Here is a 26,971-nt window from a genome sequence, read left to right as displayed (position 1 = left end):
CAGCAGGAGGAGTGCAGGCAGGGCTGTGGGTCTGAGATCCCGGAGGGTCCAGGCACCCATGTTATGTGGGGGGGTACAGGCAGCACTGCTTGTCAGGGGGTGTGGGGGAGCCCCGCAGGCCTGGGGGCACAGGCAGCCCCATAGCTGAGGTGGTACTGACAGCCACAGGGGTCGGGGCTCAACGGGCAGACCCACAAATCGGGCAGATCCACAGGGAGGGATACACAGATGCAGCCACACGCAAAGATAAGGTGAAGGATAAGGATATGTAGTGACTAGGTATAGGCAGATAGACATGTGAGAGAGTCACAGACCCATGGATAAGTATGTATAGATAAATAAATAGGTATTTCAGCACATAGATAGGCACAAATAGGCCAATAGACATAGAAACAACTAGAAAGTTGCATAGGTATATGGATATATGCCCAGATGAATAGACTGATATATGGAATGGATATATGGATAAATGGGTATGTGGATAAATGAGTATATGGATGAATAGATAAATGGGTATATGGATATATGGATAAATGGGTAGATGGATATATGGATACACAGATATACAGATAAATGGATAAATCAATAAATGTGTAGATGGGTAAATGGGTAGATGGGTAGTGATACTGACTGTGGTTCTGCACTGCCAGGGCTCCAGCTCACACATTTCCAGGCAGATCAGCCTCTGCCTGATGCAGGAGGCTTTCCCAGCCTCTCTGACATGGGAAGGGGCTTTCCAGTGCCGTTACTGCTGGACGTGAGGGGCTGTGCCGGGCCCTGAGCCGCCGGCCGGTACCCAACAGCCAGGAAGGTGATGTCACAGCAGCACGGTGACGGTACTGCAAGTGTGCTCCACACACGCATTGGTGTTGTCATTACGTCAAAGCACCGCAGTAATGACAATAAAACCACGTGTGTGGACGGCGGTGTGAGTGGGCCACGGAAACCCCAGCAGTGACGTGCCCCCCTTCATCCCCCACGGGCTGCCCCCCCTCCCCGGAGTTGATGCTCACCCATTCATCTCCACGCTGGTGGCCCCGCGGGGATCCCCTCCACCCACCGGTGACATGTGACCACAGGTTCCCACGCAGCCATTCATCACACCACGGGGAAGACCCCTCTGTGCTGGGCTTTCACAGCTCCCCACCAGTTGAGAACTCCCGGATCAGGAAACGCAGAGCCCTGATATTTTAGGCTCAATTATCTTGATTTTGGCAGTAAAGCTGAAGAGGGGTGTAGGATGCTGACCCATACTGTATTTTCAGTGCCCTCCCTGGGGCACTCCCCTGCATCAGGAATCCACCACACACACGCGGTGGCACAGACACGCATGGCATCATGCAAAGTGTGATGCAGGCACTCGTGTTCACATCCTGCGGCCCATGTTTCCCTAAAAATCCCAGTTCCGGGTAGATTTGGGATCCTGACTCTCCTCAAATCATGCCAGCACTGACCCTCTGCTCAGCCTCTCCCTCCTCCTCCTGCATCGGAGAACAAAGTGCTGCTCCACGCACCTCTGCACCCATGGCTCTGTCCTTGAGGAAGTTGTTTGTATTTATTTTCATTTGGTCCAAAAAAAAAAAAAAAAAAGAAAAGAATAAAAAAGAAAAAAAGAAAAAGTAATAACATTTGGAGGAGGGGGCGGTCAAAAAGGATTTAGAAATGCACCTGGAGCATCGCTGAACCATGATGCTCTTTGGACACCCTTCTCCCACGCAGTAGTACCTGCCCTTTGGCGGGGGGGGGGATGTAGACGAGGGGAGTGGTGACATTTTAGGACCACTGTCGTCCTGTAAACAGATGTGACGTCTGCTTAGGAAAATGTCTCTGAAGGTGTGACAACAGACTTTGATAATTCGGGGGCGGGGGGGTGGTAGGCAAAGCAGGGCCCCCTCCAACTCTGACACCTTCCTGCCCACATGCTCCCTCAGTTGTGGTGTGTGTGTGGGGGGGTTGCCCCGCTGGTTCCCCCCCCAGCTTTGAGGTCGGTTACCCACAGTCTCCTGTGGGGTTTCCTTGGGCTGGGATGTCCTGACAGGTGGGCAGGGGTGCAAGGGGGTGCAAGGTGGTCCTGGAGTGAGAAGTGCAAGGCTAATATGGGGGGGGGGGGGCAGGATCAATCCCCGGGGAGGGAGAGCTGATTCATCCCACCCCCTAGCACTGCTCCACCGGGGTTTGGTGCTCAGGAGACCTCCCCAGATCGGAGGAGGGCAGGAGCGGGCAGGGAGGGGGTCAGCAGCATCCCGCCCCCTCCCTTCATCCCCAACCCCCCCCTCAAAGCTGGGCGGGGGGAGGCGGGTGCCCTCCGGCGCGGTGCCACCCCGGGATATCTCCGCAGGGCTCCTCGTCCCCCTCCCCACCACCCCACCTCCGGCCAGCTCCCCCCCACCCCCGATGGGCCTGATTCTGCCGCGCTGCCCCCCAAAAAACAGGGGTGCAGCCGGGCCCAGTCCCCTCGGCTTGGGACTCCCCCTTCCACCTCCCACATCGCACCGGCTGCTCTAATATAAGACAGCGCCGTGCAAACCCCGCCGGCTGCACCTCCACGTCCCCTATACCTATAGATCTATACCTACAGATATATACCGCCCGCAGATGCACCCCAGCCGAGGACACTGGTATTTTGGAGCCCGGTTGCTCCCCCCTCCGCTGCCCCGGGATGGTCCGTCCCCTCCCGCAGCCCGTAAAGCCCAGACCGCCCCCCCCAGACCCCTTCCCGGCTGGCGGCCAAGCCATGGAATAAATAAAATATTTAAAAAAAAAAAAAATCAAAAATACCCGTGCACGCTTGGCACAGCAGCTGCCGGCTGCGTTTATCCCTTTTGCTCTCCTAAAACTTGCCTGCTGGTTTCTTTTTTTTTTTTTTCCATTTTTAAACCGTTTTTTTGGTGATTTTTTTAAAAATTCGATTTTCAGTGCAGCCCCGCGGAGAAAATTTTAAATCAACTTTTCCCCTTCTCTCTCTACCCTCAGCCCCAATGCCTAATGTGGTTTTGTTTTTTATTTTTTTTTGTTTTTTTGTTTTTTTTTTTTAATTTGTTTGTTCACTGCCACTCGCGGGTGCATCTATCAACACCCCGAGGTTTAACTCTAAAACCGCCGCGGCATTAACTTCGATGCGGGAAAAAATTCAAAAAGGCGTCGTATGGGTTTATTTCCTCCCTGAGGGGGGAAGAAGGGGCTGGAAGGGAGAGTGGAAAGGCCGAGGTGTGTTCCGCAGGACTATTTTCAGCCAGATTTCGTTAACTGCTTCGCTTTGAGGGCGAAGGCAGGAAAAAAAATCTCCGAGTGCAGAGCCGGGATTTTTTTCTTGTCGCTGCATTCTGCTGTGTCCCATCCTCTGCTTTTTTTTCGGGATAAAAAGGGTCTGAAATCCATCCTCTCCCTCCCGGCTGTTCGTTTACACCAGGCTGGGGCTCGGTTCAGCTCCTCACAGCATTGACTTTTCGGGGTGCGCACCCCCCCACCCTTAGTGCTCAGCACTAAGGACCGATATTTTCCCGCTGAAAGAGGCTGGATCCGGCCACGCACACGCAAAACCGACCACGGAATTTCTTTTTGTGCTGTTTTTCCTGGAAGAGGCAAAGCCAAGGCAGGTCCTTGAAATCGTCTCTGCTCCTGATAGAGCTGCTCGGGCGGTTTAAATCGGTTTTAATTGGATTTTTTTTTTTTTTTTTTTTTTTTTTTAAGGAAGGCGCTGATATTCAGTAGGAATTCAACGAAGCTTCAGCAAAACCCAGCTTCGGTAGAGAAAATCTCCAGGGATTTTGCAAGGCGTGGAGAGGGAGATGTGTGTCCGAAACCCAGCACATCTGGATACGCAGCTGCTTTGGGAGAAGAAAAAAAAAATAATAATACATCGACATATTTAATTCTCCCTTTTTTCTCTGCATGCCGATAGCCCTATGTTCATAAACATATTTTTATATATATATACACATGCACACAGCGTGGTATAAATTACACTGTATATTTAGGAAGGGAAGAATATACATTTTTATATGTAACACACGTTCCCGTGTCTAACATGCATTAAGTCCCATCTATATGCAACGTTTGTATCGGTATGTATAGAATTACATACTTATTATTGCATACATCTTTCCCCCGTGTGCTTAAAGTATAAATAGCTGCAACACACACAGCAGCACCTTTCCGATCTTTCTCCGTGCCGTATTTATCCGCCTGTAATTTTATTTCTATAGGCGCCTATAACCACCTTCGTGCCTATATTTGTGTATTTGTCCGGATTTAGCTTTAGCCGCATTTTTACCCTCTGCCGGTGCACACACGCATCCCCGCCGGGCTGGACCCCCCGTTTTTTGGGGTCTCCCGCCACATAGTCCCTGTGCCCCCCCACCTCGGGTGCCCCGGAGTAATCGGGGGGGGCTGCGGGCGGCTCCGGGGAGGAGGATGGGGAACCCCATGTCCCCCAGGACCCGCTCCCGGCCTCGGGGCATCCCCCCTTCAATAAATCGCTTCCCCCCCCCCCTTTTTTTTTTTTTATCCTTGCTCCCTCCACCTATTTCATACAGAGATTTTTCATTTCGTCGGAGATTTTTTTTTGTCTTTCCGAGCCCCAAAAGCCGCTGCCAGTCGCACCCCCCAAATTTCCAAGGGGAACCCCGGAGTCGGGCTGTAGGAAATATTAAGGATGTGAGCGTTATTCCCGGGGAGCAGGGCTGGGGGACACCCCCCCCCGGGGGCTGTCACAGGCTGGAGCCACCCCAGGGAGAAATGAGTCCCCGGGAGAGGGCGGCGGTGGGGGCTGAGCCCCCCCGTGGGCTCAGTGCCCAGTGGGACCCCACATTGCAGCGGGGCGCAGCCGGCTCTGGGCTGTCCCTGCGCTGAGCCGGCAGCCTCTGCAGCACACAGGGAGGTGGTGGGGGCAAGAGATGGGTGTCCAGTTTTGGGGGGGGGGGGGACACCCCCAAACAGACTGGGGTGGAGGGGAGAGCAGCTGTGACCTCTTCACTCTGCTTGGACCATGAAGGATTTGGGGCAGGAGTTTGGAGAAATCCCGCCTGGGCAATATCCCTAAGGAAGGGGGGTGCCTCCAAAGGGCTTGGGGGGTGTCGTGTTCTGCCCCCCCCCAGGAAATATCCCTTATTATTTCTGTGAGCTGGGCATGGGTGTCCCTCTGGGTGCGTGGGGAGGTGCGGAGCAGGGCTGCCCGGCTGGACTTTGCCTGCAGCATGGGGGCCGGCCGTGTGGCCATGCCCGGGCTGGTGGTTTGATTTTATTATTTTATTCCTTTTTTTTTTTTTTTTTTTTTTTTTTGCACAGCAATGAAACCTGGCGCCCGGCTGATGGTGCAACAGATACCAGCCACCCCCTCTGCTTAACCCCCCCCACCTTCCTCCTTTCCTCCCATCGCCGCCCATTTCCACGTGACGTGGGCAAACCAGTCAGCGAGTGGGACTGGGGAGTCTGGACACACTGGGGAGCCAAGGTGGGGGGGGAGACAGAACCCCACTGCCCCTAACCCCCCCACACGAAGCAGGAGCAGGCAGGAGCCAGGCATCTCATAGCCCTCTGCCTTCCCTGCAGCGAGGGGGTGTCCTGCCCCACGGCCTTGCCCCCCCTGCACCCTTTGCCCCCCAGCACTGAAGGTGGGTAGCGTTTCTCTGTCCCCTCGCTCCTCTTCCTCGCTGTCACGCTGGGACCCCGGAGAGTCCCTTCCCACAGGTCTCCCCTGAAAGCTTCCTCCTACTGTCTCCTTAGGCTTGAAAACGGACTTGATTTTGCTTTTTTTGGTTCATTTTGTTATTACCATCATTACTATTACTATAGGCAGGAGGGGAATTCACTTCTTTCTCCCCTCCTGCGGTTCCTGCTCCTCTTTGGAGAGTCCTGTGGAAACATTCCATCCTAGGCCGGTTACACGCACACAAACCAACCTCTCCTCCGTCCCTTGGGTTTCGGGGGGAAGCAAAGCTCCCTTAAACCCCCTTCTTCCCGGCTCGCTTCCATCCTTACCCCTTCCCAACGCTGCCTCCAGCTTCTCTCCCTTTCCTCGTTCGCCTGCCGGTCTCCCGCTGTCCTCCTGGTATCAGTCCTTATCTCCTGGTTATCTCTGCTGCTGCTAAATTCAGCCCAGCGGAGGGGTTCAGCCTGGGGAATCTGCTAGTTAAATCTAAATCAGTCCCGAGAGTTATTTCTCTGGCCATAATTCCCCCCCTATCCAGCCCTTCTCGGGGTGTGAGATGGTTTTCTAGGATCCCTGCACGATCTGCAGAGAAAACAGCGTCTCAGATAATTTCACCTCCTTCCCAGATCCTCCTTGGGAAGGGTATTTCACCCTGACCACCCTCCACAAGTGTTTTTTGGGGTGTCACCATCACAAGCCACATGCAAGGCCCCGATGGCATCCCACAGCCTGCACCATGACGGAAAACCAGCCCCTCCCCCCCAACCTCCCCCCCCAACTCAAAGGAGCCCAAATCAGAAACTAAACCAAAGCACCCATCGCGCCCACCCAGCCCCATGGCTCTGGGAAATGCCTCCCCACCCGGACCCACCGCAGCCCCGGTCCCCAGTGGGTCACCCCTCTGGGCTTCCAGCTCCCCACGACGGAAAAGCGTGGAGGGGGTGTGTGTGGATTAAAAACAGCCGGGAGGGGGACTTTTGTGGGTGCTGATAGGGGTCTGCTCCCCACATGCCATCACTTGCAAGTGGGTCTGCAGCATTAATGGGGGGCGCAGCGGTTATTGCCCCCCCCCCTCCCCTTTTAAGCACCCCCCCTCTCCACGCGTGGCTAGTCTTTACGGGGTGCGGACACGCGTGGGGTGGGCGCCGGTTGGGAGGGTCGAGCTAGCCTTCCTCCTCCTCCTCTTCTTTCCCCACAGCCTGCCTAATTTAATTCTCCCCCCCTTCCCAACACCCCCGCCCCGCCGCAGCTTCAGCCCCCCCCCCCCCAGCTGCCAGCCCCACATCAAACGCCGGCCTCGGGGGCCATTAACAACTTAAAGCACCGATCGTACCTGCGGGACAAAGGTTTTTTGCTCCAGGCCCTAGGAGAAAGCATCGCTGTCTCTCACCTTCCAGGCTGTGTACCCCCCTCTTTTCATCTCCCCCCCCCCCCCCCGGGACTGCTCTAACCTCCTTATCTCCTTCTGCATCCCCGGCCGCATCTCCCCCTGCCTCCCCCGGAGGTGTTGTTGGACGGGGCGGGGGGGGGGGAGAAGAAAGGCGGGGAGGAGACTGACCGAGGGTTTTAAGCAGCCCAGCCCCATCGTGGAGGGGGGGGGGGGGGGCGGGAGGTGATGGATGGAGCCCGGTGGGAGAAGCTAAATCCAGGCGGGAGCTAAATCTCTCCTCCGGAGGGACCTGGACTTCTTCCTTGGGGTGTCGAAGCGGTGGCCGGACCTGCTGAAGGTGGGGAAGGTGGGTGGTGGGGAAGGGTGGGGGGGGTGGGTGGTGGAGGAAAATTGCATCTCTGGTGGTGGTTTGGTTTTGGCTGGAAGGCTGTACCCACGCGAGACCGCTCCGGCCACCGCTCACCGCAGGGGAAAGTGGAGCCTGGGGTTTTTCACCCGCTCCCCGTCGCTCTGGATTGTGGCCGGGGACCCGGCTGGGGTTTGGGGAGGCCCGTCACGAGATGTACCAGAGTTTAGCCATGGCAGCTAACCCCGGCCCTCCGGCGTACGAGGGGGCAGGTGGCTTCATGCACAGCGCGGCCGCAGCGTCCCCCGTCTATGTGCCCACCACGAGGGTCACCTCCATGCTCCCCAGCCTGCCGTACCTCCAGAGCAGCGGCTCTTCCCAGCAAGGCAGCCCCGTCTCCAGCCACTCCATCTGGACTCAACCCGGAGCCGAAAGCGCCGCTTACAACCCCGGATCTTCTCACCCTTCCGTGTCACCTCGGTTCTCCTTCTCCACCAGCACCCCCATCCCTGCCACCTCTTCCCGGGAAGCTGCGGCGGCTTACGGCAGCTCCTTGAACCTTTCTGCTAACGGGAGGGAGCAGTACAGCAGGGGCTTCGGCAGCTCCTATTCCAGCCCCTACCCGGCTTATATGAGCCCCGAAATGGCCACGACCTGGACTTCCTCGCCCTTCGACAGCCCCATGCTGCACAACCTGCAGAGCCGAGGGACGCCCGCAGCCGCCCGCCATGCCAACATAGGTAAGCGCAGCCACCACTGGGATAGGGGAGGGAGGCTTTCACCCCACCGCCGCCCCCTTCCCCCAAATTTCTGTGCACGCACCCCTATTTGAGTAGGGCGAGGAGGCGCGAAGGGCAGGACGGAGAAATTCAGCATACTTGGGACGTTGCTGCCAGAGCCGCTGCAAAACATGGGGGTCCCCATGGTGCTGGGGTTGCCCCCCTCTTGCGCACACACTTTGTCTGCAAAACCACCATTTTAAAATATCCTCACGGACCACGGTTGCTAAAAAATAAGCATAATTTAGGATAGGCCCGGAGCAGCAAGAAATGATGTGCCGAGCTCTTGGGAAAGGGTTTGCTGGCTCCACAAATAGCTCCGAGGGGATTTAGGGGCTGTGATGGGGGTGACCACGGTGTGCAGGACACGATGCTCCGTGGGTGTGCAGGCAGCCCCTTCCCTGGCTTGCTTTAGGTGTAAAATGGGGACAATTTATTTGGAAAATGAGGAAATCAAAGTTTGGCCTGTGAATCCCAGACATTCACTTTGGGCTGTTTTATGTTACGAGGTTTTTTTAATTTTTAGAAAGGTTGGTTAGGCTAGAAAAAGGGAAAGCAAAGGGAAATTTGGTGCCGAGGGGGGAGAGGTGTTGGAGAAAGAGAAAAAGAAATGCATCCACATTTATTATCACACTTTTGGGGGGACTCACAGGCACATCTGAACAAACCAGCCCCGTATTTCAGTGTCTCCTTGCCCCCCCAAATTTTGGTCTCTTGTGCCGATCCTGATCTCGGAGCCTTTAATTTCATTAAGCGACCCTGGGTCCTACAACCAGAAAACAGACCGAATGGCTTAAAATATTGCTTTTATATTTTGTATGTCAGAAGAGGGAGAAAGGTAGAGAGAAATGCAGGGTACATCTTTGCATCGTGGTTTCATAAATCCTTTTTTCCTCCCCGCCTTCTCTCCATGAAGGTATTTCTGTTGGCTTCAGGGTCAGGGTTAACAAAGAAAATGACTCAAATTTGTCTGCAGATACATTTTAAGATTGCGTTCTTTAACCTGAATTTTGGAGGGCATTTTTTCCATCGTGTCTAACAAGATTTGCTTTATCTTTAACATGATTTTAAGATGTTAAAGAAAGGGAAGTTTGGCGTCAGTGCAGGCTTGGCCTTGTCAATGCGTTTTGCTTTTCTTTGGGCATTATGAAATTGCTTAAAATGGGGAACAGATTATCTGTAAGGATGGTTTTGGCCAACCAGGCAATGTTTTTGGGAAGCCATGAGAAGATAGGAAGAATAGGAAAAAAGCAGGATGAACTGGATAATCAAATAATAATTGAATATTAACAACAAGGACATATGGACATTCGTATTTGACTACCGTGCCATCTCTTCCTTGGGAAAAAAAAAAATCACCTTTTTGCAGTAGTCTCAAAAGGTCTCTTAGTAATAAAAATAGCTTAAAACCAAAATAATGCAAATGATGAATTGCAGTTGCAGAAATACCCAGCAGCTTTTAAGGTGCTAGAGATTGAGTGTAGTGATTTGGGGGTTTCAAGCCCTGCCTTGAGCAGCAGTTTGCATTGCAGGTCTTGCAGCCTGCCTTTTGGTGGCAAAAAGTGGTTTTTATCTGGGCTTTTAAATAGCACCGGGAAGATGGGATGCATTGAGCCAGTCCAGAAAACATTAGTGGTCGCTAAGGAAGGAGGAAGGAGCCGGGACCCCTTTCCATCGCCAGGTCCTGATCTGGGTGCGGGATTCACAATATCGCCTCGGGCATTGCCGAGGGCAGTGCGGGAGAAACCATGGGATTGATTCGTGTGGGTCTAATTATGTCTCTGCCTTGAGTGTGGAAAAAGCACTTGGGTTTTATATAAAAAGTGGTTGGGTTTTGGTTAAAAAAAAAAAAAAAACAAACCTGTCTGGAAGCTGGTGAGTTTTAAATCCAGGAGTAAAATGGATTTTTCGGAAGGCAGCTCCCCCGGTAAGTAGTTTAAGGTCCAGACCTGCCCCTTTCCCTCTTCTCCCCGAGTCGGTATGTGGCCACTGTTGGGCTGCTCCCAGCCGGGTCCCTCTCGACGCCGGGGTGATGCTTTGCTCAGGCCGTGCGTATCGAGGAGGTTGTGTGAAGCGTGTCAAGGTTGGCTGGTCATTTCTGAGCAGGGAAAAGGGTTTTTTTTTTCGCTGAGAAAGGGTGAAAAGTCCTGATGGGCTAAAAAACTGAAGGCACTGAAAGATTTAGTGGGAGGGAAACACCATCGTGGATTGCACCCATCACAGACCCGCTTTAATAACACATTTGAGCCTGGCTCAGCGTCCGAGCAGTCCCTGGCACAGTGAAGCCCAGACTCCTTCCTTTGCATTTCCTTAAGACTAAAGATATTTTTATTCACTGCACAATGAGGAATCCCAGGGTGGAAGCAAAATCCTTCACACAAGACTATATTAAATCAAGTGATTTTTGCAGCGTTCTCATCTCCCTCCAGTGATTTTTCTTCCTGGAGAACTGTCACCTTTGGATAGTGCTAATTGCAGAGCATGCCTGGGATCATTAGAATATTAATTATTATCATTTTTTAATAATGACGATCAAGTCTATGCAGGTGTAGCTGGATACGCAGGCACAGACATGCAGTCTATGCAATTTGGCGTGGCATTTTTCCCCGCTGTAAAGCAATGCACTGGGGAAAGAAGTTTAGTGAAACTGTATACAAAGGTGATAGAAAATGGAAAAAGCAGTAAGATCCTTATTTCTACTAATTTCTTCTAATAAGAGGAATTTTGGCCTGGGTTAAAACGTGCCAATGCAGCCCTGTGGTACAAAGTGGGAAGGATGGGTGAGTAAATCACACGGGCCTATGTGAAAAACTTTCCCTGGTCTGAGCTCAAAATGCCGAATTTGGGCTTTTCAGGGCAAGTTTGGCAAATTATTTCATTACCCTGAAGGGCAGGATCAGACCCAGCAGGGCCGAGGCCATGAACTTGCTCCAGGCATTCCCTGGGATGGCGTTACAGTGAATTCCCGACTTAATGAGGCATGAAAAGGACGTGCTGCAAAGTCGCCTTTCAGGACACTTCCCTGCCAGTGCCAAAAACCTCTTGAAAACTGTCCTAAAATTAGCAGCTTGCCCATTCCCCCTTCCCCAGGCAGAGGGGAGCGGGGATCGAGGGTGTCATGGAGCCCGAGCGCACCCAGCCCGCTGCTGCTTGTGCCTCCTGGCTGTCTCCAGGCTGGGGATGAAGGGCTAGATCCTGGTTTGCCACCCCCACCCGCCGTAATTTTGCTTTTTGCAAAAAAGCAGTGGGGTTTTTCTTTCTCTGTGGCATTGAGGAGGTTGATGTGGTTGGGAGAAAATCAGGGAGAGTGGCTGTGGGGCATTTCTGATGGGTGCTTTGCATTTTGTATTGACTAAGTCGAAGTCAGGGTTCCCCGAACAGGCATGGTTTGAACACAACAGCAGCATCTGGGAAGATCAAAGCCTGGAGCAGACGCTTGGTTGGAAAATGTCTTCTCCAGTGCTGGTGGGGGAGAGATTGTGAACCAGATCTTAAGCTTTCCCATAGGGATGCTAAGAGATTTGCCCTGTAGCGTCCCCAGGCCGGCATTTCCAGTGACTCATCGGCATTTGTTACAATCCTCTGCCCTACAAGCAGCTCCTGACCTTCCCCACACACCTAAGGATGAAGTGGCTGCTCCCCATGGGGCAGTGGGCGATGGGGGGAGCCCAGAATCTCTGCTGTCCCTGCCCTTGCAGGGATGGGGCCATAGGATGGAGGGATGGGACTGTAGGATGGAGGGATAGAGCCATAGGACGGAGGGATGGGGTCGTAGGACGGAGAGATGGGGTCGTAGGACGGAGGGATGGGGTCGTAGGACGGAGGGATGGGGCCGTAGGATGGAGGCATGGGGCTGTAGGACGGAGGGATGGGGCCATGGGACGTGTCTGTATTTTGCACGGGACCCTACTTCCCCCGTTTTGCAAGCGGTTGCATTTCTCACCTCGGCTCCGCCGGCGGGGAAGGTTGGCCCAGGGCTTTGTTCCCCCCTGCAGGTTTCAAGTCACCTTCTGCTCTCCCGCCTAATTTAATTGTCACCAGTCAGTCTGGGATTTGAGATGAAACCCACAGAATTAGGGTTTCTAACCTTTGAGCAAGATCAAGCTCAAATACACAACTGATTATTACCCCCCAAACCTCCAAACAGTGTATTTTAAATTATAAATAATGCAATAATAATAATAAAAATATCACCAAGATGGGCACTATATCACTCTTATTAATAATACAGTTCCTTAATTGAAAATTGCACTCTATTACTGCATACGTATGTTGTATAGAACAGCCATGGTGTATTATATATTACGTTATAAATCCACATAAATTTTTCTAAAGTAGTGAAACTTAAGGCAGTGGACAGTGGAACTGAATCTAAGACTTTATTAAGCCAGGATTAGTTATTTTTCTCCTCCGCGCATGCACTCATGTACGTGTCTTTATCCCTGTAACAATAACGGCGATATTTTTTTTAAGAGACAGCCTATATTTCGCTCTCTCCATATTTATTTCCACCAGTTTTGAGGGAAAGAGGCAAAATCCTTGGAAAAAAGATGAGCGTTTATCAGGCGGTGTTTCCCAAAGGAAATTGGGCCCGATCCTGCTGCCTCTGTGATCTTCTGAGGATGGAAAAATCTTGGCTTGGCAGGCAGAGAGAGGCTCCCCAAAACTGGTTATTCCAAACGCAGCTGGGTATTTTGAATGGGCAAACCATCTCACTCTGAAAAATTAAGGATGCACTGAAAAAAACCACCAGCAAAACACCAACCAGCAAATAAAATCCCAAAATGGGTGAAAAAGCACCTAGGCAGTGAGACGAGCAAGTTTTTGTGCCTGAGGGTCGGCAGTCTGTTGCTGCTGGGGGAGGATGTGTGCAGGGGCTGTTAAAATACGGGTGCAAAAATGTAATTTTAAGGAAAATCTAATTAAAAAAAAATTGATAGTGTAGTCCCGAAACCTGCAGAGACCTCGTTTCTCATCGGCACAGGGCTCTGAGCTGAAATTTTTGCTCCTCAAGAGCCGCAGAGCTTTGCATGCGTAGGAAAAAGAGGTGCAAATACAATATATCATCTTTCAGAGGTTTTGTTCCCAAATTCACACACCGGCCCGGCGTGTCCTTCCCTCCTTACAATCTCCTTATTGAAAAGGAGGCACAGAAATGGGATATTCGGGGATCTCCCCCTGCTCGGCGATGCTCCTGGGGGCGTAGGGCAGAGGAAGGTAGGGGGACGCAGCTGAACATCTCGTGTCCTTCAAGGTTTTTGTAACCCTATTATAAAAAGACTTAACGAAGCGTCTGCCTCCCATTTGGGGCTCACCACTGCCTGCGAAACCAGGCAGAGATCTGTGTCGAGAGCTCAGACCATGGGCTTAAAGCCTCTGGCTTTGCTCACGCTGAGAGGGCAGAGGCAGAAATGCAGATTTTTTTGCTGGGATGGCCACGCCAGCCCCGTCTTACGGCAACGTGTGATCCCCGAATAACGCGATTATGCTGCCAAAACCCCTCAGTCATAATGGCAAGGTTGAGTTGTTACGGGTCCAGCTTGCTTTTGGGGGGGGATGTGTGTAATTATGTCTGAAGGACTGTAAAAAGGGAGATTGGAAATGCCAAATATTCACCTTGTAGATGGATCCTGAACTCACGCTGCTGTCTGGCAGGAGGGTGTAAATACGCCTTTGGTGTGCCAGTGTGAAATGCTGCTTAAATAACCAGGGAAATATGCGAGAATGTGCTCTTACCTCCAAAATTAAGCCAAATTATAAAAGCAAATTTCATTACAATGTTGGATTGAGGGTTTTTATATTTTGGGAAGGAAGAAAAATACCTTGTGGGTCCCCTTTGTGGGGCAAAAACCTTGCAGCTGTCTTCAATAACATCCAGCACCACAGCAAAATATTAAAATCTCTTTGGCCTTTACAAGTCTTCCCCACATCATCGGTCACAGTGACCGGTCTAAGCTGTAAATACATCTGTAATGACAAATTAAACCCAATTATCTGCCATGTCTGAGCAGTGAGGTCTTTATACACGGGTGCTTACACGTGCGTGACAGCGCTTGAAAATAATTCGATCATCATTGGCTTCGCAGCGGCTGGTACAAGTGGTATTAAAGGCTCTTTGAAAAAAAACCCCTGTGTTTCTGCCGTGCCGAGCGATGCTGTTGTAAGGTCTCATACGGTAGAAATTTTTTTTTTTTTGTCCCCCTTGCAGTTTTTCCAGAAGGCCACTTGCTGCAGGGTATGCTTGGATTTGCAGCATTCCCCCTGCTATTGCACCCTTTTAAACACTCAGGGCATTCAGTGCTGATTTCTCTTTCAATATGATAAGCTGGAGCTGGATTTTCTCATCCCCACAAAAGCGCAGGCAGGCAAGCACTGGGTCTGCTAGGAAAGAAGATCTGGGCAGAGATTTTTGAAGCTGGATGTAGATCTGACCCCGCCATCAGCGCTGAAATGTTTCAGCTTTCAGGTTTTGGCAAGGTCTGGGTTTTAAAGCCAAGTTTGGGGCAGTGTCAACTGGAAGTGAAAATAATTTTTCTTTTCCAAGAAGTGCCCGGTAATTATTTTTTTCTCAATTATTTGCTAGCACAGAGGGTTTTTTTGCTAATTACGTGGACACCTAAATGTGGGATGTACCCATTGCTTGTGGGGGAGCAAAGCTGGGTCCTTCCCATGTCTTTCTGCTGTTTCCTCCGTCTTTCTAAGACCAATCCTGCTCTTTCGCCCAGGCAAGGCTTGCAGGATCAGAACAAAACAAAACAAAAACCCCCCACCTTCCTGAAACCACCCCTGTTTTAAAGCAAAGGGAGGTTTGCCTGGGGCCGATGCAGAATCAGGGCCATGAAAGAAGCTTCCATAGGGAAGAAACGCAGCCCTGTGCAAATTATTTGGAGACCTACAGGTTTTCTTGTGGAAGTGAAGCTCCCAAAGCTGGCAGGACCTTTCTTTTTCCTTTCTGGAAAGTGGCCACTTAGTTTATATTTTGCAGCATGAAAGGATTTGTGCTTTTTTTTTTTTTAATTATTTTTAGTAACCCGTAAAGCTTGTGAGCCCCTTATCGGAGCCAGCTGGGCTCGAACAGCTCGCGCCAGCCTTGGGAAGGCACTCGGAAACTCGTTTTATTTGTGAAAGAGGAACAAAATAATTCATGGAAAGTCAAGGAAAAATAAGTTTTCCACTAGAGGTGGGGTGAGGGCAGCTGGATGAAGGATGCAGCGGTGCTGATCTCCCGTCTCCAGCAGGGACTGGTACTGGACGCTTCTGAATCTGGGATAACAAAATCACTGCCTGGAAATGTTTCCTTCTAATCCCTGGGAATTAAGTCGGTGTCTGCCAGGGGAGCATTTCAGGAGAGGTCCCGTGGTGGGACGCTGCTGCCTACTCTTGCTCTTCTTCCCAAAACTCAGCCATTTTCCTGCGGTCGATGCTTCCAGCCGCAGCATGGTGTATTTATGGGGGGCCGGGGTAGGGCTGGGTGCCTGCTGCTATCAGGGTCTCCTAAAAGGTTAAAACCCAAGCCCAGCAGAAGGGGTTGGAGACAGAAACAGAGCCGGGGGAGGGAGAAGGAGACCACACTGCTCCCTCAGAGCATGATTTTCCCAATTCTTGCGTGTTTTTTTTTTCACAGCTCCTGCTTGCACAGTGCTCTCTGGCTGTGTCTATATTTAAGCAAGTTCCAGGTTGTTCTCTGGCCTTGAGGGCTGGGGGAGTGGGCAGTCTCCTTTGACTCTGCAAACATCTCCAAACAGTCTGGGAGACATGTCCCTCTTGTCTGCTTCTCAGCTGCTTCCCTCTGGCTGTTGCCAGCCATTGTGCCTCCACGAGCCTCAGTTTTCCTTCAAGCTCCAGCTTCTGGAGTCATGTTATCCTACGTCAGGCTCTGGTTTTGCAGGCAGGGAAAGAGCAGCTTTTCTGGACAAGAGAAAAGCTGGGAAACCCTGATTCTTATGTGCTGAAACTCTAGAAGAGACAAAAAAATAATTTAATATTTATTATTTAAACTCCTATGAGTTTCCAAGCCAGGCTCTTGAGTTTGCAAGCCAGGTAGCCATCATTATTTAATACTCAGGGCTTGCAGTGCTGGAGCTGTAGAAAATCAGCGAGGCGGTGAGTCCCAGACATCAGGACTCCTCCGAATGACATGTTTGGCCCCAGATGTCTGAGATTATTTTGGGAAGGGAGTGCTGGCCCCAGGGCCTGGCTGCTCAGGGGACTGGCTGCTGGGAAGGACTCTGAGTTGGGACATGCCTTGGTGATGTGGAGCATGAGAGGGGCAGCTGGCTTGGGGGGATGTCTCCTCCTCACGCTCCCCTGGGCTGGGAGGATGCCCTTGATCCTGGTCACACCTGAGGCTTTTCTCCAGGGGCTTCCCACGTTCGGTCCTTCTTTGCTTCCATGGGGCGGATTATCGATGCTGTGATTTGCCCTGACCCTCTGGATGTGAAGATCTGGCCTCGAGGGTTTTTCCAGTTCCCAGCACAAGCAGGACCACAAGCAGGAGGGTGAAATCCCTCTCGCACCCCCCTCCCTTCACGCTCAGACAGAAAAGGGTCTCACTTCGGCAGGGCTACCTGCCCGGCCCACTGCCTGCCCCACCGCCCGCCCTCCCCAACCATTTCTATTCCTAAACCAACATCCCAGTCAGACCCTGTCACCTCCCTTGACGCGAAATCAATAACAACGGGTGAGCAGGTTAATTATAATCACAGAATAAACGCCGCGGTCTCAAAGTTCACCCAACTTCAGCAGCGTTTCAAAACGAGTGGACGACGCCAAGAAACTTTCATTGATTCCTCCGGGGCAGGTGTGGGAGTTTGAACCTGTCCCCAAGCTGATCTTGATTCGAGACCTACTCAATTTTCTTCCTTATCTTGACTTTCGCCTATCTTATAATGCCTGTTATTTTAGATAAAAAGTCCAATCAATTGAGTTAGAAAAACTGCAAGTTATATGTTGCCCTGATAAGTTCAGTACCTGCCGTTTTATTGGCCTGGGCTGCAGTTTCTGTGCGAACTGACCTTTGCAGATGCTTTATCGGCAGCTGGGAGAATCGCTCCATCCTCCTGCCCCGCTCAGGGGCTGAGTTGACTTAACATTCAGAATAACTAATAAAAGAGGAAAAGAGAAGGGTCAGGGGTTAGACAAACTGGCTGTCCCCTATAACGTGATGAACCATAGTAAACACCTTTTTGTTTGTCCCTGGCTGGGGTCCCGTAGGGAGGCCAGGATCTGGCCTAACTTATTTTGGTATAACTCCTCTGGGTGGGTTTTATCAGTGCAACACCTCCGAACTGGAGTCAGAGCCTGTGTCTAAATCCATGTGCTAAAGAAAACTGGGGCAGAGGTTTGGATATGCACATGATCATCAGTATTGGTTAGTGCTGTCATGCTCAGGGCTTAGACGTGTGGAGCAGTATATACCCTACATATTTCATATATTCCTACATGTGGAATATATATATATAAAGTGAGTTTTTTAATATATATGGGGGTGTGTGTGTTATATTTGTGCACATATATATAAATATATATATACACACACACACAAAATTCTATATATCTATGTTCTATATACCCATAGAATAATAAATCTAATAACAAAACCAAAGAGAATTGATTCGAGGTGACTCCTAGCTTGCTACAACAGCATTCTTAAGGACATGCTATAGGTGTACATATACAAATATATACTTTTATATATATACATACACATGTATAATACACAGACATATGATAACAATAATACAGTTAATTGTATTCCTACAAGCAGGATGTTGCCCATTTGACTTGGATAAATGTCCTTCCTTCTGATCTGCACTAGTCTGGGTTAAAAAAAACAACAAACTTTGAGCTTTTGGAGTTGCAGGATTGTGGAAATGCAGGTTGGAAGATCTCTAGTCCAGCCTCCTGCCTGAAGCAGGACAACTACTAGAAGTGGCTGAGGTCAGCTGTGGTTTTATCTGCATGAGGCCTGGAAAAGCCCAGGGATGGAAATTCCCCCACCTCCTAATGAAAATGCTTTTCCTAATGCCCAGCCTGCGGTTTGTGCTGCGTCCCTTGTGCCTTCTCCCACTATTGAGAAGAGTTTGGCTCTGTTGTCCGTATACATCTGGCTAGCTGGTGTCCTTGTAATGACCCCAAACAGCACCGATTTCCCTGGGCCAGAGCTGGCCCTGGCTTTGGTCCACCTGGTGCTGGAGTCACCTCTACAGACAGACAGATGGTCACCATCAGACAGACAGATGTTGCACTAGGACATATGACCACAAACCATTGGGTTCCTGTGGTTTAAGGAGTTTCAGCTCATCAGCTGCTCTGCAGGAGCCTGAGCAGGCCAAGAGCACCTGAAGGCTGCATCATGCTTGATGATGAACTAGTGCCAGATGCCAGCCATGGGAACCCAACAGACCATGCTCTTCAGTCGTTAGCATGGCCCCCGGCATGGTCCAAGCACAGACCATCTCAGCCTGACCCAAGCATCTCCTGGTGCAGGTCCTTGGATGTGACCACTGTAGACTGGGGTCTGAGAACAGCTGAACATGGCCAGACTTTGCTAGCTGGGCTCAGTGTCAGGGTTCAGCAGTTACCCAGTAACTGACCCTGGTTCACCAGTTACCCTGTAGCCATAAGGCCAGTTCCCATGGCTCAGCTGTGGAGCGGCAGCTTGGCGTTCCTCCACAGCACACCTGCTTGTGGTCCCCTCTGGGTATGTCAGACACGGCTGTGCATGTCAAAGGTGATCCATTACCTGTGCCCAACTCAGAAACAGCTGCCCAGGTGGGATCATGGTATTGCAAATCCCAAGCTTTTCTGACCCTCTCCATTATTTTCCCCATTGTCCCTTACCCTGAGGTCATCAAAGAAGAGCTTCTGGTAGGGCACGTCCATTTGGAGATGGGACATATTTCAAGGAGGATAATGCTGTAGCTGTTTTTCCTTTGTCAAAAGAGAGAAAGACCATTTCCAGGTGCCTTCTGCCAAGCAGACCCCAGGCTGTGGATGGCTCCATCCTGGCCATTCCCTGGGATCTCCATGGTAATCTAAGATTTGTTAAAAAATATTTGGACAGTTGATAAGCAGATGAATCTCCTGTTTATCAGAAGAGCCTCAGATATTTACAAGTGTAAGAATTGTAAGTAAGAGTAAGAAAGGGGAGGTCACCTTGGAGGGTGAGATCAGTCATGCTTCCCATCAAAAGAAAGCAGACCTTGGAGTTCACTCACACAGGACAGTCAGCAGAAGTTGCTGTTGGCCACCAGGTTGCTATCAAAGAGGTGGCCAGTAAGTGCTATGACTGAAAGCACCCTACATCCTTGGGGATGTTTGTGTGCCTGTCTTCTGTACAGCAGACTGTGTACCTTCTGGATGTGGGACATAGTACTTCAGTGTGTGGGTCGGCAGTCTCTCCACTCAGCTCTGGTACAACCACTGGGCTTGATGGTCTGGTGGTTCTGGTGTGCTGGAGAGCTGTCAATGCTTTTCCAACCAACCAGGCTGGCCAGTCCCCCAGGACCATCTCCTGCCCCTTCCCACAACAGGCAGTTTGTTTGAATCTGCTTTAGAGGAATCCAGCCTGTTTCCACCCACCCTTCTTCCATTCACTGCTTGTCTCCACATCTGTGACTGTGGCCCTTGAAAGTTGTCCTGTTGCCTGTGCGAGTGAGACAGGGAAGAGCCTTTCCTCCTTCTCATGGGAGAAGAACAGTGTTGCAAGGAGATCAAAAGCCTTGCTCAAGGGAATCCTATTGCAAAGCCAAGACCGAACTCAAATCCAGGCCCAGGATTTGACCAACCTTCCCATCGTGTCCCTCTTGCACATGATCTCAGCTGGTCCCTTGGCTCCTTCTACCTCCACTGTCCTTCGAACTGGGGAAAACATATCCATGAAGGAAAGGAGTATTCTTGGCTGTTGGCAATGGTGTGTGCCACAGACCTTGGCTTACCGCAGGCAGAGGAGGGAGCTTTGCAGGGGAGGGACGCAATGTTCCTTTTGCCTTGATGTGAAACATTTGGCCTGGGAAGGGTTGCGCAGGAACAGTCTCGCTGTGGTGTTTCACAAAGCACGGAAAAAAACAGGTTTCTTCGCCTTTTTGAAAGCAGCATGTGGCTCAGTCAGATTTTAGGTTGAATGTTTCCTAAGCAATAAGTAGGATCTTTAGGTTTGCAGGGGGAAAACTGTTTGGTCTGGTCAGCCAACTGAGCAACCAACCATTTTCTGCCCTGTAGATGTGTCAGATAAACCCCAAAACACTCTGCGACAGCGTTGAGCCATTTCTGTGAAGCTTCACAATGATGCATTTTGCTTCAAAATGTGTTTCTTGTTAACAGTGAGGAATTTACACCCCTTTCCATTTCCTGCAGATCAGCAATCACACAGGTGATGTTCCCTGTGAATCCAGATCAGAGCACGTTCCCACCAGCAGCCAATCCAGTGGTGGGCACTACTCAAACAGGCACTGTCCTGCTCTCCCCATGTCTAGGTCTCCTTATTCTCTAAAATAGTGGGGCCCCGGATGAATTTCCTCCAAATTCTGTCAGAGGGGAAACAGGCAGAGAAGAGGAAGGAGGGAAAAAGCCAATGGGGAGAACCTGTTTTTACAGAAACACCTTCGACTCTATTAGCTGAAGGGTAAGATAATGCACATGGGCTTTCTGATCCCAGTCTGTGTGTCAAGCTGATGATGTCCCCATCAAAAAAGGAAAGGGTCACTGACAGCTTTCTTTTGACTGCACATGTCTCTCATGCATAAAATTGGGCTCTTTTATTTACAGTTGCTCCCAGCCCCTTCTACTTTTTTTTTTTTTTTCTCCTTGCTTTTTGTTGTTGTCTTCCTTTCCAGTTCAGCCCTGCTCTGCCACGGTACTGGACCAGCCAGCACTTTTAACTACTGTGATCTGACCAGGAACCTTTTGGTGGGTTTTTCCCCTTGAAACTTCAGCTTCTGGAGCCATGCAATTCATGGGAGCATCTCAATCCATTCAAAAGAAATAGATGTGACTTGCAGCTCCAGTAGCTGCAGCAAAACGCCGATTAAAAGGACCCCTAAAGGTCTGAACTGTAGGAAGGAATTCCACACTGTCACTTTTTAATGGAAACAATCTTGGGATTTGGGACAGACCATCCTTAGCAGCTGGCAATGGCAAATCCTGTTTCTCCCTGCCATGCTGTCATGACTGTCCCTTGAATCAGAAGGTGAGGATGTCTTGGGTGAGATCTCAGGGCGTCCATGTGTCCAAGGGGCCAGAGTCCTTTGCCTCAGCTGCGAGTGCCCCTGAGACTCCATTTGGGATTCGTGTATACATAGGATTGTGGCTCTCACCTCTTATCATAACAAATTGTTTTAGGAAACTGGTTGTCTGCGGGGAAACCTGCTCTCAGGGTCTGTTTAGAGCCTGTAAGTGCCTGGCTGTGTTTGAAGGACAGTTTCTCCTTTGCTCAGTTGCTTCATTGGGTTGAGAAGACACTTCTGCAGGGGGAAATGTTGATATCAATTATCCTTCCAGTTGTAAACAAAACTCCAGTGCTATATTAATGGAAGTGTCCTTCCATTCCTCTTCACCCAGAGGGGGTGAAGGCAGAAGGGGGCTGGAGGGTAGAAAAAGGTAGATAACCTCGTTGTTTCTCATGCAGCTCGGTCTGACCCCAAATGAGTGCAGGGAGGGCTCTTTGTCCCCTTCTAGAGGCTGGTTTGGGAACAGAAACTTTTAAACTGGTTGCTGGCTCCAAACCGAGGGATTCAAAATCTCACTATTGGAGGTGCTTTTACTGTTATTATTCTTTTGGATCCTGATCCATCAGGTTTACGTGTTCAGGATGATCTCTCCAAGGTTAACAGATTTAGGGTTGTTAAGGAAGAGTCCAAACAAACCCAGAAAGTCTGGACTCAGGAATGGACATACTGTCAGGCTGGCAGAGTTGGGGTTAGCAGAGATGGTGGAAAGACCCAAAGAAGGCAGCTCAAACCACTCTTCAGACTCAAGCCCTGACAACCTCCCTCTGATCCCCAGCTGACTTGATTGCAAGAGGGTATTTGATTCTCCTGGTAGGGAATGCAAAGTAGTCAAAGTTTGGGTGGGCCATGTCCTTGCTCAGAGATGAAGTCACGTCCCAGTCACGCTGGAAAAAGTGCCTATAGGTGTGGGCTGGCTGGTGGTGCTCAGATCTTCTTTCTTGTTGAGCCCTGCATTGTCTGGACAGGTTGATCTCTGTAGACCTGGCGGTGGATGTGAAGGACCACTCCCAATGACTAAGAGCCATGAAGCGCCATATCCAAGAATGCTTTTTCCCTACCAGACCCCAGTGCCCCACTTAGGAGTTACTCCTGGCTCCTTGGGGACTGAATGTCCCATTGTGGAAAGTATTTCTCACATTAGCATGCTCAAGGCCTCACCCAAGATTAGGAGGCTGTTGTGTAACACACAAGTGACATTTCCTGCCCTGGGGACCTTGCAGTCCTCATAAACAGTAGGTGTGAGGGGAAAAAGATCTTCTTTCACACAGTGAGCTGATGACCAGGGTAGGGACAGGACCCAATCCAACCTCTCCTTCAGTCAGGTCATTCAACAAGATTTCAGTCTTTTCCAACCTGAATGATTCTGTGATTCTGTGATTCTGTGATTTCATGATCTGCTCTCATGTGAGAAGCTACTTCATGGACTGAAGGTAGGATCTTATGAAGTATTAAGTAAAAGGCCATTAGCATTAGTCAACACCAGTGACCCAACCCATGAAAAGGACTGAATGATCCCAAGACTGATATTATCCAAGATAAGGGCTAGGCAAAGGCACCTGGGGGAGCTGCACCTTCAAAGAGGAAGATGAGGCCATTCAGCACACATGAGGCTACTCCAGCCATGGGCTGGTGTCCTTCTCAGCCTAACCAGCAAATATCATCCTTTCCTCAACCCTGTCCCAGTGCTGGCCATACCTGGCTTTGGGAGAGGGAGTAAATCTTTTCAGCAGAAAGGCTATTACAGAGGTCACCGGACGGACCCATAAATCTCCATTATCAGACAGCGGCTCCTGTGCCATGAAACGGAAATTATTGCCCTGAGTGTGACTGGGGGAGCCTTTCCTTCCCCCCGCATTGTTCAGGGCCCTCCGGGAGCTGCTCGGGCAATTTGCTGCCTGAATAAACGTTTCCTTTCCCGGCTGCTAAGTACAAGGAATAAGTGTCAGGGGATCTCATAATGCCAGGATTTAGAGCTCCAGCCCTGAGACAGAAGCCAAGAAAACACTTTGCTGCTTTTTCCTAGGGAGCCTCCTTAATCCCCATTATTAATAACAACGGCAAATTAAACAATCAGTGCACTTGAAGCCCAGTGACCTCCATGCCCAATATAGCTCAGCCTGCCGGTGGATCACAGTTCCTGTGGGCTCTGGGCCCTGGGAACGGGCTTGTCTTGGGAGGGACCCTGGAGATATTGCTGTCTTCTCATGAGCACCCAGGCATGGGGAGGGGGTCTTTCCCCAAGCTATGCCCCTGGGGGAAGGAGGCAGGCAGACATCACGGCCCAGATCTTCAGAAACAAGCAGCTATTTTGAGCATTTGTGTTTTCTAAGTCTTGGACACCCACCCATGACAAATTGCATGGGCTGCAGCTCTTCAGGTGATACTTCTCATGATTTTGTAGACTCTCAGGTTTTCAAGAGCAGCTGGGATGTCTCAGCTGTGCGGCCAGAAGGTCAGCTCAGAAAGCTCCCCTCAGCAATTTCATCTCTGAGTTTAGTGATGCTGTGAAATTATAGCACCTCTTTTAGAAAGAAACCCAGTCCCCTGCCTTCCACTTCTCCACTGGGACCCAGATGCCCTTTGTTCACTAAAGGGCATGCACTAAGGCTACATCATCTTCTCTGAGTCATTATCCAGTAGTGTCCAAGACACATTCTTTGCCATCATACTTTGAAGCAGGAGAGGATATTTCTCCTCCAGGGGAGATCTCTTGAGGTCAAGGTGCTCTCTGTGCTCTGATGGGCCTTCAGGAATGGTTTTAACGAGGTTGCACTCTGCAGATGTCACCTTCTGACTCAGCACTGGGTGGTGCACGCAAGGGACGCACCCATCTGATATCGCCCCACGAGGGCTGCGATTAGGGAGAGCCACCCATTGCGTGGAGCCTCAGTGTGCCCTGGGAACAAAGTCTGTTCCTTCCCCATCTTGAGCACCAGTGATTCCTGTTTATTAATGTTCACAAGGATCACCTTTGTCCGCAGCTGTGAGGGGAAAATCACACAAATGTTATTACTATGGAAGCAGAAGAGGTTTTTTTGAAACTTAAACCAGTGAAAGTCCCTCAAGAGGGACGCTCCAGTCCCAATCCCATGGAAACTGTAAAAAAAATCCAACCCCCACACAAGTAGTGAAGAACATAACTCAAACAAATACAGATGAAACAGAAGAGCAAAGGGAGCAGGTCTCGACTGCTTTGTACTGGGGTTTTAGATGTCTGACTACAAACCAACAATGAAAATAATGTGGGCAGTGGAGATGGGTGTCACACAAACTCAGAAAATAACGCTCAATATTCAGTAGCAACTTTATTTATTGTCAGAAAATGAGACACTTACACTTTGTCTCATTTCAACTCCACATCCTCGGTTTCTTTCAAAAACAAAAGTATTCCCATACTTGACATTTCTGCTTATCATACCTATTTTGAGGGACCTTCTTATTCAAGAGCTAGTCCAACTCTTAACATTTCTGAGGGACTCTTAGGAATTTTCTCCTTTTTCTTTGATTAAAAACTTTAAGATTTTGATTTTCTGGTGGAAAAATCTTCAGGAAATATGGTACTTTGTAATTAGTCACCGACACAACTCGAATCAGTCAAGAGTTTTAACTGTTACCTTTGGACTACCTCTGCTCTGCTAAATTCTCCCTGGATTATGTCAACAGCTTTGTGCTGAATTATTTTCAAAGAAGGGATTTTCTCACACAACACTGTGAAAATAATTTTTCTTTTTCTTTGGAGAATGATAATCAAAAACCTCAACAACTTCTAAGATGAAAAAAATAGTGAAATGTTTTTCCTTTCTTGAGATTTTTCAAGGAAATGAGTTCTTTCCTGACCAGCGGTTCCAATCCCTTCTCTTTTCAAAAGAAGTTTATTTGATCTAGATTTTGGCTGTGACTCAACAATGATTTTAAAGGGGAAAGTGAGGCATTATGGTTACAATATCACTGAATCCACGTGTACAAAAATCACCCGGAGGGATTCCCATCTTTCCTAAACCACCAGAATTGCTCAAAGCTGCTGAGAAGATACTGGATTCCTTCTTTTCTGGCTCCAGAGCCCTTGGGTACACTCATTTACTGTTTTCTAGTATTTCCCCATGGTGTAATCTCTTGCCATTTTTAGCCTGGTTTTCCATGAGGAATTAGGCTCATGTGAATCTTTTTCTCTCTGTCTCTGTTTACTGGCGCCACTTTAGTAATTTTTTAATCCTTTGGCTGTTTCGTGGTTATGTAGTTTCCTACAGATTTTCCAAAAAGTAGTCTGGAGAAAAGAGAAAATAAGGCTGACATTTGAACATAACCCTCATTAGATATCAGAGAAACCACATGAGATTGAGACACAGATCAGAAACAAGCCAAATTTTGTTGGTTTGCTCTTTGGGGAACTCTTGTTTTCCAGCAGAAAGCTGAGATACTCATATAACAAGCAGGTGGACAAGCACAAAATATAGTAAGATGCACAATAACATTTTAAGAGTTAATGTTATGATGGTCTGTAATGGCTGAAGGTCCTGATGCAAAGCTCTTGCCATCCTCCAAAAATACCCTGTGCACTGCAGTTTGTTGGGAATTTTTTTCAGGAGCCTGGTTTATCCCCAGCCTACACTAAGTAATGGAGCCCTTTGCTGTCGCTTGTCTTCTTCTCCCCATTTAGTCTTCCCTTTTTGGTGCCCGCAACATAACATGTCCCCAAGCTGAATTCAACGGCTGACACTGGGATCACCATCAGGAACGCACATTTTCAAGTGCCTTGCCAACTGGATGCAGCTATATTTACATCTCAGTAAGGCCTATAGTTGATGTATATATTTTATTAGGTGAAGTTCTTGGCTTCTGAAGGGCATTGTATCCAAGGGTGAGCTGACCTGTGTCTTTCCAAATGATGATGCAGTTGAGGTGCGTTGTCTTGAACTCTGCACCACCTTGCAGATGATATGGACCTGCTGCAGCCAGAGGGCTTGAACTGGCCCAGCCCAGAGCAGTTGTCCTCACTCTCACGTCACAGTAGAGAATGAACCAGTAGCGTGGTGGGTGAATGTACCAAGCCCTGAAGAATGACATCAAGCACAGTAGAGATTTGCATCAAAAGCCGAGTCTCTGACACCTGTGGATGCCCAGGGATGTCTGTTAGCTGATGGCCTGAGCTGTTGGGTACATATGGATTCTCACAGTTCAGGAGATGCTTCTCCTGCAGTGAATAAGGTGAACGCACGTGAACGTCTCTCCCCTAGGCTCTCTGCAGAGGGGCTGGGTGGGAGCTGGCATGGGCTGGGTGAGGAGCAGTCCTGGGGGGGAGCAGAGCACATGGCGTGGCTTTCCCTGCCCACACCCACTTGAGCCCCATTGAGAGATGCTCGGGCAGCTGTCTGATCTCTGGGCAGTTCTGCTGTGTGGGACCAGGCTTGTGTTTGTCCGTGATCACAGGCAATTTGTCTTGATTGCAAACACGGCTGTTTGCCTGCCCCGATCTGCTTGCCCTGGCTATGTCCAGTCTTGAAAACTGGATAACGTCAGAGCAGAAGGGAAGGTTTCTATTTCTGTCTCCTCCTTGTATCCGCGTCCCAGCCCATCCCT

At 49.9% G+C, this 26,971-nt stretch overlaps 1 protein-coding gene and 1 long non-coding RNA gene across 2 annotated transcripts in view; one reads left to right on the top strand and one right to left on the bottom strand.

The window, feature by feature from the left end:
- Positions 1-3,129: 3,129 nt before the first annotated feature.
- Positions 3,130-7,119, bottom strand: LOC141921490 (uncharacterized). The gene is made up of 3 exons (XR_012622698.1): positions 6,984-7,119; positions 5,980-6,136; positions 3,130-3,824 (listed from the first exon to the last, which is right to left on the bottom strand). It is a non-coding gene; the product is annotated as an uncharacterized LOC141921490 (long non-coding RNA).
- Positions 7,120-7,484: 365 nt separating this feature from the next.
- GATA4 (GATA binding protein 4) overlaps positions 7,485-26,971 on the top strand; it is a 29,847-nt gene continuing 10,360 nt past the window's right edge. The window contains exon 1 of the mRNA XM_074820269.1: positions 7,485-8,126. Coding sequence (XP_074676370.1) covers positions 7,601-8,126 — 526 coding nt within the window. The 5' untranslated portion in view covers positions 7,485-7,600. The remainder of the gene's footprint in view (positions 8,127-26,971) is intronic.

This window comes from Strix aluco, chromosome 3 (genome assembly GCF_031877795.1).
Source record: "Strix aluco isolate bStrAlu1 chromosome 3, bStrAlu1.hap1, whole genome shotgun sequence".
NCBI lineage: Eukaryota > Metazoa > Chordata > Aves > Strigiformes > Strigidae > Strix > Strix aluco.
The sequence above is the reverse complement of the archived record's forward strand: the minus strand, read 5'-3'. Positions and strand labels throughout refer to the sequence as shown.